Source organism: Lissotriton helveticus, chromosome 3_1 (assembly GCF_964261635.1).
Source record: "Lissotriton helveticus chromosome 3_1, aLisHel1.1, whole genome shotgun sequence".
In the NCBI taxonomy this organism is placed as follows: Eukaryota; Metazoa; Chordata; class Amphibia; order Caudata; family Salamandridae; genus Lissotriton; species Lissotriton helveticus.
The window spans coordinates 1,662,443,218-1,662,460,962 of NC_136061.1; the positions used below are offsets into that span (position 1 = coordinate 1,662,443,218).

Consider the following 17,745-nt stretch of genomic DNA (forward strand, 5'->3'; position numbering starts at 1 on the left):
ATGGCACCTCAGCCCAGCTTCCCGGGCACACACGCAGAGTACTTCGCAAGTCTTTAAAGGACGATTTACTTGTTAATGGGGTTTTGTTGTGAATCTCCCGCCCCCCCCACCCACCAGAGCAGAGTGTCTCGGAGTCTGCGCTGCTGTGGCTGACTCAGAGACACTCTTTCAAAGGAATGCCTCCTAATTAGCAGTTATGTGCTAAGTGCCTCATCCTGCGACACACCCACCACTTGCAGGCGACACAGTACTGTGTCGGGACACACAGTTTGGAAAGCTCTGACCTAGAGTATATTAAGTGACCACAATCCCTTATCAGTTTCTTTACACTGGGCCCCAGTCACGAATGCGCAGCACGTTTAGCATTGTTTAGTGGGAGCCTTACCTAACAAGGCCGGCGATTGAGATTGAGCACAGTACTCCCAGAAGTATTTCATAGAGATTTATTTGTTATGTCGGACTGAGATGATTTATCTTTAAATATAACTTTTGCTGCTAACAGTATTGTAAAATCATTTAAAGTTATCACCCGTAATATACCTCCCAAGTTAATAAGTACTAGTAATGTTAAAAGTGGTTTGATGCTAAATGCTTCAGGGCTAACAGAGTACTTTTGGCGGCAGTAAAGACGGTTCTCAGAGATAACAAATGGGTGTCTGCCTGATACAAAAGCATTCTAGGGGAGCGCAAGAAGCAATTGAAAGAGGAAGCCTGGGAAGAATTTATGCCAGCTAGTTGCCTGAGAGATAGCTAAAAGTTTTGGGAAATTGTCAACCGTCCGATTTTCAGGCCAGCAGTGGAACATGCCTTATTGCCCACTATTTCGCCTGTGGATTGGGTCAATCATTTGAAATCTATTTATGATGTGCCTAATTTCACATCCTTCGGTGGTTTGACTGACTACTCTAATTTTCCCATTACTTTCTAATTAGATGAGGTATGCAAAGTTATTCAAATGTTGTCCTCTTAAAAAGGACCAAGGCCCTGATGCTGTCCAGCTTGACATCTTCAATAGGCTCGCGCAGGCATGGCGGTCCAGCCACCCCCTCACCGGCGCTCCGACTGCCCCATTACGCGTAGGGTGGTCAGACAGCCACTGCAGCATGCCCGCCGCCAGGGAACTGCCAATCCCTGGCGGTGGCATGGCAGAGTAGAGGCAGAAATATGCTTGGCAGGACTGCTGCGGACCCGCCAAGCATATTATGAGTTTCCTCTCCGCCAAAGTTTTCATGATGATTCCTCTTCTATGAAAACAATAGTGGAGAAGAAACAAAGGGGGCCCTACGGGCCCTCTTGTGCCTCTGGACCCTGGGGTGCATGTAGGGGGGCACGACATGTGCCCCCCTCTGTGCATGCACCACAATCCCTGCATGGCATTGACTTTACAGTCCATGCTGTGCAGGACCTGTTTTTGGCGTTCCCATTGCAATGTCCATTTTCAGAGGCATGACCGTGGAAACTCCAAAAACAGCCCGCCAGACACAGGTAAACTCGCAATCTGGCAACCAAGGATTTGGCAGTGCGGGAGCAGGCCGCCAGCATGACGGTCCGCTCCCACACCACCAAACTCATAATCAGCCCCTATAAGTCTCCTGTCTCACAGTTCTCAAGGCAGGCGTCAGATAGGGGAGTCAATCTCCTGGCCATTCCGTGCAACTGAAATGGCCATGAGCGTGATAGTGGTTCTGTGGACACTCTCACAGTACATATTGACCAATGAGGTAGGCAGATATGAAACCAAAGCCTGACCAAAATGGATAATACAAAAACTGACGTCTCCTTGTCTTAGTTCTCAAGGAATGTAAATGAAAATAATTGAACAGTAACTCCAAGCTTCAGTTTAAGCGATAACCTGGAGATCATCCCCTGGAATTTGGCCAACCTGGAAACATATAAGCTGAATAGCCTGATGCACTACTGTCCAGCAATCATCTGTCTCCAAGAAACCTTGTCTGTAGTTACATTTGACTGGGTCAATTACTACGTTATTAATGTTTCTGCTGCAAGAGTCAGGAAGGGCCATGACAAAGGTGGCCTTTTTGTTTTTCTCACAAGAACAATGCATCCAAATCAAACTACCAAAAGTGAGTGCTTATTCTGCAGACTCTTTATTCTATTAAGAAATGTCAATAAAAGTCCATTAAAAAAAGATTTGGAAGCCTAGTCCATTCCCAACCCCATCTTTCCACCTAAAGCTAAGGAAGACAAATGCGGAAAAATGCTACTGAAATCATTGCATGGAATAAATTGTGTGATCCTAAATGGAAGAACTGAAGGGGACTTCCAGGCCGCTCATACCAGAAAGTGTATCACTGGCTCCTTCATTATAACCAGTTATGATTTAATTCAGAAATTCTCTTCCTTTAAATCTGAGTTTGTCAAGGCAATGATCATGCAATATTAAACTCAAAACTTGAAGTGCAATCGCATCAAAAGCCATCTTGGTCATTTACAAAAGGAAACAGGGAAGCGTCTATAGCATGTAGCCAAAGCTGAATTATTTAGAACTCAAATATTATAACTAAGATGAATGCAGTAGTCAGGATCCACAGGAGGTGTGTACCCTGAAAAGAAGAGTCACTTCTCATTAAAAATTCAAAGAAAGTTGAACTTTCTCAGAAGTCGCTTGTATGCTGGCATGTGTAATCGATCGAGAACCTCTTACCCCAGATGTGCAGCAATAGATCTGATTTTAAAAGGCAGCATTGAGAGCTAGCACTCCTAATCCATTTTGACAGAGCTTACAGACTCAGTGAGACTCACAGCAGAGTTCCAAAAAAACAGGGTTGTCGAGCAAGCAAAGAAAACTAGGGGCTAAATGTGTTGCAATCCATCATCTCAAAAGGATCTTTAACTGCTCGATATATTCATGTTTACCACAGCTTTTTATGCCACTCTGTATTAATTCTAGGATGCAGGAACAATTTCCTGCCCCATGTCCTCAATTTCAGAGAGAGGGTTACATGTTTATATTTATTTGGATCCTTCAATGCAAAACCTGGTCATAGTGGTAGTTTGGAAAGTTTAAGAAGGACATATTCTGGCCTTTAAACAATGGTTTCAATGTCTCTAAAAAACTATAACATTTAAATAAAAATATTTAAACAAAGATGTCAGATACCATGCCCTTTTTAATAATGTTGTGTTTTTAAAACATACAAAGGCATTATCAAAAAGAACTAAAAGTTCAGCTATTTTTCCCCTTTGTACTTGGTACCTGCATTTCAGCTTGCTGGTAGGATCCAAAGCGTAATATATCCAAAAGTCTCCCAAGTTCTCGACCAAACCCTTTCCCAGTCCACTGTCTGCTGAGAAGTGTTTGCAGTCCTGGAAGGAGAAAGTAAAATATGACTGCGGCTCTCTTCAAACACCTGTTTCACATAGAAGGAATTACATGTTGGAGCGGGTTTTGGTATTATCCAGTCAGAAGGGGTGGACAATTTTGTTTTAAGGTAAATGGCTTTAAATTAATAGTAAATCTAATATTTGATTGGTGTACAAATCTATCACCTGTCACATACCTTTTTCATCTATCTAGTCATGTTCAGCAGAGTTTCCTCTGTTGTTTTAAATGGGAACACCTATCAACAAACAAAGCGCAATGTTCCTTAGATCCAGACCTGGGCAGGGGTGAATGCATGCATTTTTCCCTCCTCAGCCTAGACCTGCATACATGAGCCCGAATCATACAATGTCTTCTAACTATGCTGGTGTCAGAGAGGGTAATGGAGGGTATGAAGGAGGTGAATCTGGCTGTAGGCATACAGTGTTCACCTATTAACATTAGATTTCTTCACCCTCAGTGCTACTAAAAAATAACAACTCCTCTGTGGAAATGAAGATAAGGGCAAGTGGACAGGCTATTGCATCCCCAAGGTTCCTCATTTAGTTCCAAAATGCTGCAACCAAAAGAATGATTAAATAATAAGAAATGTACATTTCTTGATCTTTCATTTTTAAAAATATTTAATCTCATCAATAAACCACCTTCTGTGTTTTAATACTATTTGCATTAAACTAGGTGCATCTATAGATCCCAGTTATGCTGATGCAAAGTTCTTCCTCTTTGGCATCTCTGACCACCCATACCCTTTTACACACATACAAATCAATAGTTCATGCCAGACTCAGTTGTCATTACTCTAAGGCATGGATAGAACCTGTCAGCTCATAACCACTAACCTGAGTAAGCCAGTCAACAGGAGCGATGGAGAAAAGACAGTCTGACCACTCCCCTTCTCCCCTCCCCTGAGGGACAAATAAGAACTGCCCACCCAAGGGGAAAGGAAGAGTGGATAAAACAACCAAGATAACCAGGCAACCTGTCCAGCTGAGTTCTCAATGGGGAAATGGTTAACCAGCATATATAAAAGGCCACTCTTCATACATTGAGCTTCCTTTATACCATATGGCTCCCATCTCTAACACTCACACATGCAACCACCCATCAAAGGAAGGGCTGCTACTCCAGGCAACAGGAGTTGGATACTTTATTCCTCATCAAACATCAGAAAAGAAAGGAATCCGAATTGAGAAAGAGGGGGTGTCTGGGCAAGAACACCCTAAGTACTGGTAAACAGGCCCGGACTGGCCGTAGCGGGCACCGGGTAATCCCCCGGTGCGCCGCACGGGTGGGGGCCGGTTTTGGGCCCCTGGGGGACGATTTTGTTACAGGGCCGTTTTTGCAGCATAGCTGCAAAATCGGCCCTGTAACAAAATCGGCCAAAAACCGGCCCTGGCAAAGAGCTCGGCGGCACCCCCAACCCCCGGGGGGGTAGGGGGCTGGGGGGGTGGCAGAGGCCGGCCGAGCACTTTGCCGGGGCCGGTTTTGGTTCCCAGTCCGGCCCTGCTGGTAAAAGTCACAAAGTAGGCAGCTTTGAAATCCGAGGGTCATGATAAACAGTCCAGCGATAACCTCTCTCCAGACGAGTAGAAAATCAAGAGGCTTAATGGATGCCTCACATAGTAATGACAAGCATTTGTAATGCACCAGGCCTCTCATTTACGCAAGTCCTATAGCATTGCAAATGGTAGGCATCACGGACAACGGGTGGACGGGTGGACGGGCGGGGGGGAGAATGCACAGACAACGAGAGGGAGGGTGGGTGTTGGTGTTTTGAAGGCACAGACAATTGGAGGGACGGCAGTCGGGGGAAGAAGACACGGACTACAGGAGTGAGAGTGGGGCGGATAAAGAAGGCAACAAAGTTTGTCGTGCCTGCAATAGGAGAACCTTGTTAAAGAAAACAGTGCTCACAGTCTCGATAACACATACCGTGTGATAACCGAAGAAAAGGGGCCAGTTGCCAAGGGAGGTGACAAATAAAGAGGAGGCGGTACTAAGGATGGACTAACAAGCCTATTTACGAATCAGAATCCAGCATTTAGGACGGACAATGACACAAGCCAATGGCAAATATGGGCGGAGAGTGGGCAGGGCTTCTATTCGCTACTCAACCACAACAAGTCTCACAGAGTAGCGCATGCACGCTGGCTCTAGGCTCGACCTAAATAAAGCATGCACGCATAAATAAGTAGGCTGTTAGCCCGAGGCACTGCTCCGTCTGTGAGCATGCTGTGAGCATGCTCTTGTAAGTGTTGTCAGGGAAACAAAAATGCGCTGCCTAGAATAAACAAGCAATCAGGCAAAGTCACGGGTAAAACAAAAGTATAAGACTAGGCAGGACGTACAGTGTGCCAAAACCAGCGTGCGCGGCTCTAACCATGCATCGCACAGGTCTGCGACGGGACTCAGCTGTATTTTCCATAAGCTGGTTGTATGATCAATACCCAGCAATTCCCACGTGGAGCACCAACCAGCAGGGTGCCTGTGGGAACCCAGCAGCCAGCGGGAAAGACGAGTTCTTACGCCAAAAACGGCCCCTGGAATGAAGACACTCACACTCCAACTAAGGGATGGCTGTAAGAACTGGAATTATGAGGAGTCCGACTGTCATCCAAGCATGACGAATGGTGTCAAGTAATGAATTGTCAGGAACAAATGTATTTAGAGCCCCTGTAGAAAAGAACTGGCATCCGCTCGCTTGTGTGGCACGTATATAGGTGACAGCTATGTCATAACCAACACTAATGACACCGGCAGTGTCATGCGGAGCCTAACGGAGGCTTCGAATGTCACGCAGGGGTATGGCGCACGTAAATGTTTGCAGATCGAGCCTGAAATCTGGGAAAGTCAAAGGTAAGGAATCTACAGCTAGAAGTCTCTATCAGATCTGGTTCGTAGGGAAAGCAGCTAAAAGGCGCTTCTTGTATGCCGCACTGATCACTGGGATATGTGGTCCAACAACCAGGTTATTGAGCAGGACACTCACTATGCAGTCTCCTATTTTATTTGAATGCAATTTCAATAAACAATAATTATTAGCAAAAAAAGAATAAGTATGAACATGAAAAAATATAGTACTTGTCTTATCCGGCTCTACCCTGCGGAGCATAATTGTTTGTAATATTGTATATACACCTTTGAAGTTGTACTTTGAATTTTTCTTTGAGCGATAACTGAGGACATTAAGCACATCTTTGACTCTTTATGTTTTTGTCTTAGCGCTCATTTTGTGTGACTACTGTTTATTAAATATGCATTTTGAATAGACTAAGGCCAGGCAAATGTTCTAACAAATAATACATTGAATTAGTGATTGAGTCACTGTCTATCCTGTAGTTGAATCACAAATTAGTCTGGAGTGAACCATTGTTTTGCACATGCATATGTTACCAAAGTTACTTGCGGCATATTAGGTTGTCTGCTGTGTTCTGTGAAGACAAACATACCTTTGTAGCGCACGTCCAGTACTAGCACAATTGGCTGATGAGATTCTGCTATGAGCAACAATGCTTTTGTTGCAGCACTTCCTGTCACAGGGTTGGTGCTGGAGGATAACTTATAAATAAGCTCATCCAATATTGCTTGAATGATTTGCTCGTCCATGTGATGCAACACAGAACTAATAGAAAAGAAGTAAAAGACAAAGGGTATTCATTATTACCAAAGTAAAGAAAGAACACTAGATTTTTCTGGAGACTTTGCGATGTGTGCTGTTATTCAAAATGTAGAAGAAACTGAGACCATGAAAGGTAATCACAAATGAAATGTGGCAAAATAAATATTTGTGCACGGCAGCCCCCCCCCACATTAGCATTGTGGTGCAGGAACATGGATTTAATCATGGTAACCGAACGCACAGTATATGAAAGCAGGGGAAGTCCGCGCAAATGGAACAAAATCTGGGCACCATGGAATACTTTCAGAGGGGGACTTGTGTGAGCCGTTGCCAGAGGAAGATCTAGAAAACTCTGATGATGATGACGATGAAGTTTAGAGAGGAGATGCGCTTGGGTTGCTGACTAACTAGACGCAAATCAGAAACAATGATTGTTATTTTGACTCCTAATATAATGCCAAATTCTTTTATGTCTCACTGCATAAGCTCCAATACGAAACAGTTCATAACGTGAATTCTAGAGTTCTACTGTAACGTGATTGTGCAATTGCTGTCATAGATACAAATGATGTATGCTGCAAACGTTTCAATAAAAACATGTTAAACATGTTTGCAACAATAAAGAGATATTTCAAGATAAATGATCCCTAACCTATAAGAACCATCTATCATCATCATCATCATCTACCCCGCTCAAAAGGAAAACAAAACACCACGGCTGAATTGTTGCCAACTGTAATGCTCAGAAAGCAGAAACATTTCTAAATTGAATACATAATATGAATTTGGATTGTGTAGGTGCCCTGGAATGATTTTAGTTTCTAGATCCCCATCTCTAAATATCATTAAGATACTCTTCTCTTTATATCTAGGACCAGAAACTAAAAGATTGACAAGATATGTTTATTAAGACCTTTCAACTAGTTGGTGAACAGTCAAAGTTTTTTAAATAAATAGTTGGATTACTTGTAGTCAGTACATGGTAAATCAGCTCACATGTTTTCAAGGGCTTTTATTTATTTCAACTTTTGAATAGTTTGGTAGTATTTTTGCTAATGCAATCAGGATACCTGCTCAGAAATAGCTGCAAGGTGCCCTTTGACACTCAAGATAATGTCACAGAAAACATGTAGTGAATCATGCATCTGTTCTGCACCCAGAGGTCCCGAAAACAGATGTGTAAAGAGTCAAGGAGCCACATGGTTCAGAGACACTTGTGCAATGTTTAAATGTTTTCTGATCCTGGATGTTAGATTCATGCCGTATAGCTGTATATCATGTGTCTATGTAACAGTATATGGTTCCACACCTCACACTTTGTGATTTCCACTTTATAATGCATCTGCCACTTTATCTGAAGTAATTTGGGAAGAATGCTTCAAGTCGTTTAGTATCTCAAACAACACACTGATCCTACTTCAATTAGGTTTATGAGGCATTGATCAGCAGACATCCTTTCTGTATTTCCCAGGTATACAGGGTCTGGGGCTGAATAAGTGTTTGTCTTTAAAATGCCCCATTTTGTTCTCTTGGGGCAGCAAGGTGACACTTCCATAGCTCACTGTCAGTGACCCCACCACACTTATTCTATTGAGATTAGGCACGAAGGGCTTAATTCACAAAGGTACATTTACATGTAGAGGTCTACTGACATGTAGATCTACTCCTACACCAAGATGTAACTCTCCACTTTTTGGTCTTAACATTTTCAAAGTGCTGACTTACACCAAGGGGAAACTTACATGTCTCTACCCCATCTAAGGAGGTGGGAGGTAGTTTCTACAATGAAAGAATTTATGAGTACAATGTTAATGAATTTCATTTGAAAAAATATTTTATTGTAAAATATATACGTAAATTACTTTAAAGTAATGAATATGAACCTCAAACTAATGAAAGAACATATTTACAATATTACTTACAGAAATAAGATCTGCATTAAATTATAAAATCATTTAAATATATTAACTTAAATTATAAATATTTTTAAACAATAATTAAAAAGTAACATTATCTACTTCACTAACATGTTTTGGTTTAATTTGCAGTAAACCTGTTTAACAGTTACGAATAAATGATTTTTTATGCTTAAAAAAACGTTATGTTTAATATTTTAAAACTGAGGTTATTATTCAAAAAAATTCAAAACAATAACTACACTTAATTTACCACTAAATTTATAAAACTTTAATTTTAGAATAATATAACATTCATACAATTTTGATTAAATCCTTGCTTCCATAGTTTTTTCTCAGAATGTACTGCAGTACTAGAAGTTAGCCTTGTGTAGTGCTTTACTTACTCCAACACTAAAATGGAGCATATTTAAGCGTGTTTTGACACTATTAGCGCTGTACTAATATTATTTGGTGAGCTACAATGGTCTTATGCTTTTTTAGGTGTGTGTTTTGAATGTGCTTGCCTTTCCCTAAACCCCTATTGGAAAGTGATTTATTAGTAGTGATAAGTAGTAACTTACCACTAGTAATAAGACCACAAACACAATAAAAAAGGTCAGTCAAGATCTCAATAAATTATTTCCTCGATCAACACTTGGTAGCTGGCAATAAGCAGGCAGGCGTAACTTAGGAGACAGGTGTTTAAAGCATTTTTTTAAAAAACAATACAAGAAATAAGTAAGACAAAACACACAATAAAAATAAAACTCCAATTTATATTTATAAACAAATAAGACACCAAAATGACAAAAATCCAATGTACAGAACCGAAGAAATGATTTTTTTCAAAAAGAAACACTTTCTACTGCTTAAAAACAAATAGCGCCACTTTGAGACATCTGGTCGCGCTTGACAGGGACAAAGTCAAAGTTTGAGGCCGACTGTGATGGGGCCCTGGTCGGCTACATTAAGCGGGAGGCCTCGGTCTAAATTTTTCCTTCGGACTTAGAAACTTTTCTGAAGGATTTTCTCACAACATCGAGCGGTCCCCTCCAGCACGCTGATTTCAATGTGACGTCGGATTATTTCTATACAAGGCGCAGGTCAAATCCTGGAAGTCTGGAGCTGCGGAGCTTTCAGCAGGATGAACTTGAAATCCAGACCGGGTCGTGGTTGTAGGTAGCCAACTTGACTTTTGACATCGAGTCGGTCACCTTATGGAAACTTTTCCCAAACGTTGCTCCAAACTTCTGGAATTTCTTCATGAAGTTCCTTTTGAGGGTTCAAAGTGCCCAAAACACAAATTACAAATCCAAGGGTCTGGCATCTCCTTAATAGTCCTTGGGATGTCCGGACTACAATTACCACAATGCACATGGCCAAATCCTTAAAAGTCCACAACACACACGGCAGGATGGGGACTCTTGGTGGCGATGATGCAGGTGTGCTCTGTTAACCTGTAGCTTGCAAGAAGTCCACTCCTTAATCCTTCTTGCAGCAAGGAAAAGTCTTTAGGGCTATAGTACCAGATTGTGCAGCAGGTGCAGTCCTTCGGAGTGCAGTCCTTTGGGTGCAGATCCAGAACCCAGCAGGGCAGTCTTTCCTCTTGTAGTTTCAGTCATCAGATCAGAGGAGCTATGCAGCCCTTCCATATGTATCCAGTGTTCCTGGGTGTCAGATGGGGGGGCACCCCTGACAAATGGGATGCAGGGTGTCACCCAGGTGTATAACCACTTCCTCTAAATGTGGCATATTCTTGTCCCAGAAAGTACTATTCTCTCAACATCCAAAATGGAGAAAGTCTCTCAAAAGGAGCTGGATCAGGCTAACCCAACCTACTCGTGTGGCTATTTTTCCTAAACACTCCCCTTCCAACCCTGTCCCTAATCTAATTACAGGGGCTCCTGTGTGGCTCTGGTGGCAGTATGCCGAGGTCAGCCTGTGCTGTCCTAAAGTGTCATTCTCCTTTTGAAGACCAGTTTGGCCACTTTCTGCCATCTGCTCTGCGGCTTGTACTTCTCTATCCATAGGAAACCATTGTCTTTTGAGCAAGGCTTTTCACAACTCAGAGCAGCCTGGCCAGAGGCTGGGCAATCAGGAGAGAGCAGCTGAAAGGCTGGATTTTGGCTCACAGAAAATAAAGTTTAATAACTTATTTTCTTTCACAGATATTATAAATCTAACAGTGGCAAGTTGTTAGATTTATCTTAACTATAGAAGTATATTTTTAGGTGGCTCCGGTCAATATTTATACTTAAATAAAATATCTCAATGTTAGCCTATGGAGCCATTCACTACAATGGGGAAAACAGAATTGGCCGTTTTTCCCTCACCAGGGCTTATAAAACATCTTTTATAATGTCCCTGCTTATAGTTACTAGGCACCCTGCCCCTAGGGGAGACCTAAGTGGCGACTTATATGTAAATATAAGATAGCTTGAGACTTTGGAAGTGAATGTATGTTGATATTTCGCATACCATTACTTCGCATGATTTAGTGTGATGTTTTTACTTAGCATAAACCGTTACTTCGCATGTTTTTACTTAGCATAAACCATTACTTCGCAAGTTTTAACTGTGCATGCATTTATAACGCAAATGGTTATAAATGTACTATAGTTTATGCTAATTAAAAACTGCACTCAAATCATGCTTACACTACACTACCGTATACTACCTTACACTACTTCAACATCACTACACTACCCAAAACCCTAATACACTACTCCTAAACCACCTTCCCCCCTGCCTGGACCCTACACTACAACACTACCCTGCAAACACCCCAACACTACCCTAAACCCTTAAACACTACCCTACACTACACAAACACCACACCACTAACCTAAACCCTAAAACACTACCCCCTGCACAACCCTACCCTTCCCTAGTCTGCTCACTACGCTACAACACTACCCTTTATGCTAATTAAAAAAATCGCTCTAAAATCATGCTTACACTAACCTACACTACACAAACACCACACCACTACCCTATAATACTACTCCCTGCACGACCCTCACCCTTCCCCAGTCCTCTCCCTACACTACACTACCCTGCACGACACCCCAACACTACCCTAAACCCATAAACACTACCCAACACTACACAGTCACCACAACACTACCCTAAAACACTACCCCCTGCACAACCCTCCCCGACCCCCAGTCCTGTTCCTACACCCAAACACTACCCTGCACTACACTCCGACACAACCCTAAACCCTAATACATTAACCTATGCTAAACTAACACCACTACACTACCCTAAACCCTAAAACACTACCCCCAGCATGACCCTACCTCGTCCGTTCCCTACACTAAAACACTACCCTGCTCGGCCCCCCGACACTACCCTAAACCCTAAAACACTACCCTACACTACACATACACCACATCACTACCCTAAACCAAAAAACAGTAGCCCCAGCACGAACCTACACTACTCAAACACAACCCTACAACCTAAAAGACTACCCATGTACGATACAAAAAAAACCTAGACTTACCTCTCTCTCCTCCGTGGTTCCTCTCTTCTCCGGCTTCCAGCGACGTCAGATCTGCACGACGTTGTTTGGAAACGGAAGCTCCTTCCAAACAACGATGAGAATAGCGCTTACCATTACAACACATGCATTATAACAATGCTTGCGATGTAACAACTTGCGTACGTACTAATGGTACGCTTTGAAACATCGCAAGCGTAGTAACGCTTGCGAAGTAATGGTATTATTATTATTATTATTAGGGAGTTTTATATAGCGCACAGATACCCCAACGGGGTGTCCCGGCGCTTCTGTGAGAATTGATGCTGTGTCTGACTCAGATGGTACGAACAGAAGAGAAAGGTTTTTAGGGCTCTCCGGAAGGGGAGTTCCTCCTGGATGGTCCGGATGGACATAGGTAGCTTGTTCCAGTGGGAAGAGGCGCAGACTTGGAATGTTTTTCCCCCAGAACGAGCTTTTTTAAATCTGGGGGTGGAAAGAAGATGTTTAGAGCTCGATCGGAGAAGTCTGGTGTTGCTGTATGGACGGAGGCAGGAGGATAAGTATGCAGAGCCCTTTCCCTTGACAGCCCGGTGAGCTAGGGTAAGTGCCTTGAATTCCGCCCTTTTGTCAACGGGGAGCCAGTGCAGCTTATGCCGGTGGGGAGTGATACGTTCATGAAGGGGGAGGCCACAGACCAGACGAACAGCAGCATTCTGGACTGTCTGGAGACGCCGTTGGAGGCCCAAGGAGAGACCAAGGTACAGTCCATTGGCGTAATCCAGCTGGGAGGTGATCAAAGCCTGCACGATAGTTTTCCTAGTCTGGCTGGGGAGGAAATTGATGAACTTTTTCATCATCCTCATCTTGGAAAAACAGGCCGCGGATACAGTCTGGATTTGTTTTTGGAAAGAGAGGTTGGTATCCCAAATTACCCCGAGATTTTTAACTGAGTCTTTAGGTGAGGGGTGTGTGCTCAATTCAAGGGGCCACCACAAGTTGGAGTCCAGAGGCGTGGGCTGGTGGAAAAATATAACCTCGGTTTTGGTATGCGCACTAGCAATTGTGCACTAAAGGCTGTTTACCTTTGGAAGTACCTTTAAATCCAAAGTCGAATTTGCATTTAAATGCAAGGTACAGGCAGCCTGAATGGCATTGCTGCCTTTAAAATGACAGCGGTCACCACAGTAGTGCACGCTTAAGTGCATTCAGTCTATTTGGGCTCTAAATCTACATGTCCTATTTTAAACTAGGGACTTACAGCTAGGCTGTCCTTACCAATTATAATTACACATAATTTGCATATCCTTTTACTCAGAGCACTCATGCCCCCTTTACAAGATTACCCCCTCTTCCCCTTTTTTTTATTTTTGAAAGATTGTTTTATTATTTTTCCTATTAGTTTTTGAGATTCATTATGTGCAAATATTTCATTTTCGTATGCATTCTTTGGAGAGATTGTGTGATCCCGCAGAAGTGTGGGCCTAATATGTTTTTGTGAATATTAATGAAGATCCCGTTATAGAGATTCTCAGGCGTAAATGCGTGGGCTTTGTAGGAAAATAAAACTGGTACATAGAGAACAACGTTTCTGTAGGGCCAAAAAGCAACCTTGTACATTTAGTTTCCAAGGTATAACAGTAGCACACTCAGTATGGAGGAGCATGGAAAGGAAATATACTACTTCGGAGGAGGGCTCTTGACTACAATACTAGTTACAGAGAGACCAAGGAGGACTTCATGCAGATTTTGAGTAAGCAGTTATATTGAAGTGCTGACGTCAGTTTCCTTTCTTTTTTTAACTTTCGTGCATTCGGCATGTACAGACATAGGTTTCATTTTAGTTAAAGATGTCTGTAGTGTGCTATTTTTCTGACTTTATGTTTTGACTTTGCAGCACTTTAGCACCACCAGGGGAAAATGGGTTATTCGTGTTAAAGAGTCAGACCTGTGAATCTGCGTACTCTAGGTTTCACGTTTTGTTTTTACATTCAAAGAGTGCCTAATGCTACATCACCTTTGAGTGGTAACATGAAATACTGGCATTCGTCAATGCAAACTGACTGTTGCCTTCCTGCGACTGACTGGTTTACCTCCTTAAATTACAAAGCATACTTGAAATTGTGCTTTTCCCTAACAAAAAGAGCTTGATTTTTCTAAGAACGCTTCACTTACTATTTGTATACACACTAAAAGATGTGTATACTGATCCCAATACTGCCTGCTATAATTTTTTGTTCACATTTTTTAATAAATAAATATACAAATGTATCATTAGTGACGCTCTTGTTGCAACAAGTTGAGTCGTGATTAAATCAGAAAAAAATTTCAGGGAGAAAATGTTTTTTTTTCCAAACAGTGCTCATCTGAACGAATTAGCCATCTCGATATAACAAATCAGCCAAAATATAATTGCCATTATCTGTGTAAATCCTCTCAATTGTTATGAAGAAATTTATATTTTTAAAAACTTTTTGACAAAGTTGCATCATTTAACAGGAAGCTGGTAAAACTATTGAATATGAATTACATGTTAGTTGGGGGGGCACAGTAGGGCTTCCGTTCAACTAGAAGAAAATAATATTTTCCTGTTGATTTCTCTTCAGTGTACACCTCAGTTATGTAAACATCTTGTCAAGGTATAAAAGGGGAAACAGTTGGCATTGCCAAAGCTTATTTCTCTTTCTCCGGTTAACTGCTTGCACCTTGTGAATCAGATGGTGTAATTTTCGTGCATTCCAGGTAAAGAATTTGAATGGCTGCTGACTGCATGTCCAGGAACCAGGGGCTGAACTGCAAGAAGGTTTGCTCTCCTAAGTGAACGGTGAGAGAGGTGTGGCGCAGTGACCAGAGTGGCTGCCTCCAGAGCACGGGCTCATGGTTCGATTCCCGGTGCCAGCGGCAGCACAGCTCGGCATCATGTGACTCTGGGCAATAGCTCACTTAATCTCCCCGATGCCCTCCAGCGCCTGGATACCCTTAGGGGTGGTAAGTCGCGCTTTACAAATCTGGAACCAACAGATGGGAGTTAGACAAAGTGGATGCGCCAGGAGCACCTCGAGTAGGCGGGCAGTGCACTGAACTCAATTTATTGGTATTTCGGCAGAATTGTTTTCTTGACAAAACACGACGAAGAACTGGGACTAAACGCAACATACAAGGAAAAGGATGAGAGGGACAAAGGGTTCAGTGGCTGAAGAGTACAGTTGTTCAGAAAGGGAGATAGAATAGTGCCTGCATCGCACCTGCATGATGCCCAGAAGGATGGTAAAGAGAGAACCAGTTTTTAGAGTCAAGAGCCAAAAGGTACATTGTGCAGAGGCGCAAAGGGAGCACATATCGGAAAAGTAAGGACCAAATTCAGATCCCAATGCAATATACCGTAGAAGGGTGCAGGAGGAGACATGTTTGAAAGCCCTTTCAAAAAACACATCACAATAGGTGACTCAGGCCAAGAAGGCTAATCAAGCAAACAAATAATGTCGATAGGTTTGATAAATATGATTGACGAGTGCCCACACCAAAGCCATGTCGGTCCAGGTACAAAGCAAAATAAAGGACATAAGACATATATGTCTGCAGAAGGTCAACCTGCATATTCTCGCACCAGATAAATGTAGACTAACGGCCAGAGTAAATGTACTTTGTGGATAGACTGCGAGCTGCCAAAATGACATCCATCACGTACGAAGGTAGATCACAACCACTCAGTCGACGCTGCTCAGTCTCCAAGCACAGAGGTATGGATTGTGGAGGTTCAAATACAAGAATCAGCCTGGTTGCTGGACGAGAAGGGCCTCCCACAGAGGCAGTTCATGAGGAGAACATATGCTTAGATTCAGGACCTCCTAGTACTGGACACTTACGATTTGAGTCTGAGGTAATCAGGAAGTACTGAACATGTTCCATCCTGGACTTTATTAACGCCTTTGGGATCTACCAGGGATCCTCAAGGATGAAACTCAATAGTGCAAAAGGCTGGGTATTGAGCATTCCTCGAAGTGCTGAACAGATCTACTACGGCTACGTTTCACTGGGCGAAAATGCCCTGTGCCCCCTCTCAGTGCAGATGCCATTTGTGATCAGCAAAATTATGTGTGCTGAGTTCATCCACCCTGATGTTGCAGGAACCTGCAAGGTGATTGATCGTCAGGGAGATCTAATCAGAGTCCAGCCACTGCCACAGTCTCAGGGCCCCCAGAGAAGGTTGCAGGGCCACGTTCTGCCCTCCTGGTAGCACTACCACATGACAGTCTTGTTGTCTGTTAGTAACTGGACTGGCATGCCCCTGACAGAAGGCAGAAAAGTCTTGAATGCCAGTGGGATGGCATGGAGCTCCAAAACATTAATGCAATAGTGCTTCCATTGGCGACAAGAGGCTCCTGATCTCCCCTTTATCCAGATGACCTACCCAACTATGAGATAACACGTCTGACGCCACTAGAAAACTGGGATGCGGAGAATGGTCAGTTGCAGGTTAGGACGGAAACTGCCACCGCAGATCCAGGTCCACCTCACTCCAGATGTGGATATTGTCTGAAAAGCACCACCAGAGCTGGGCCCAATGAAGGCGAAAGTTCCATTCAAGGACCTGCTTGTGTTAACAGCCATGAGGATCCAGGAGGATGCACGTAGCCAAGAGCTCAAGAAGCCTCAGTAACAGGTGGTCTGAAACAAGTGCTCGCTCTGAAAACTTCAGGATCAGAGAATGAATGTCCTGGACTGTTGCAGGGGCAGAAAGGCCTTGGAAGCCACCATGTCCAGGATGGCCCCTATAAATACACAGGGTGAAGGTGGGAAATCAGTTTGTTAAGCCAGAATCCAAGGGTGGACCGGAACAATTCCATTGCCTGCAGGTGCCCAAAAACAAACTAATGTGAACATGAAGTCAGGAGCCAGTTGTTGAGATAAGGAAATAGGTGTATCTCCACTCTATTAAGATGGGCCGCAACCACCTGCATGATCTTTGTGGACAACCGAGGGTCTGAAGTTCAGCTGAAGGGCATGATGGTGATTTCAAGAAGGTCTGACGCCACCACAAAAGACATGTCAGGAACTCCTCACTCAATAATAAAGATGAAGGGTGAAAGGGTTTTGGTGAGATTGTATAAAATGGACAACAAAAAGATCTTTAAAAAATGGGTACCCTTAGGGCAAACACGATTCCATTGTTTCCTTAAACCAGAAACCATCACTCGCCATAAGAAATTATAAATCAATCTGAAGTTCATAATGGATCTGAATATGCAGCCTCTGTTGCAATCTGCTGACCCATCGATGGATCACAAGGAAGAGGATCGACTGTTTACAGAGGAGGAGACACTTTCTTGAAAGTGAAGTACGAGACTACCTTTTTTAATCACATCAATGCTTGAAGCAATTTAATAGAATAAAGTGTGTT

The 17,745-nt window shown here is 43.0% G+C and overlaps 1 protein-coding gene across 1 annotated transcript in view; it reads right to left on the minus strand.

The window, feature by feature from the left end:
- Positions 1-17,745, minus strand: part of IQCB1 (IQ motif containing B1) — a 378,653-nt gene that overhangs the window by 260,567 nt on the left and 100,341 nt on the right. The window contains exons 8-9 of the mRNA XM_078682448.1: positions 6,793-6,965; positions 3,218-3,327 (exon numbers count right to left, since the gene is read on the minus strand). Coding sequence (XP_078538574.1) covers positions 3,218-3,327; positions 6,793-6,965 — 283 coding nt within the window. The remainder of the gene's footprint in view (positions 1-3,217; positions 3,328-6,792; positions 6,966-17,745) is intronic.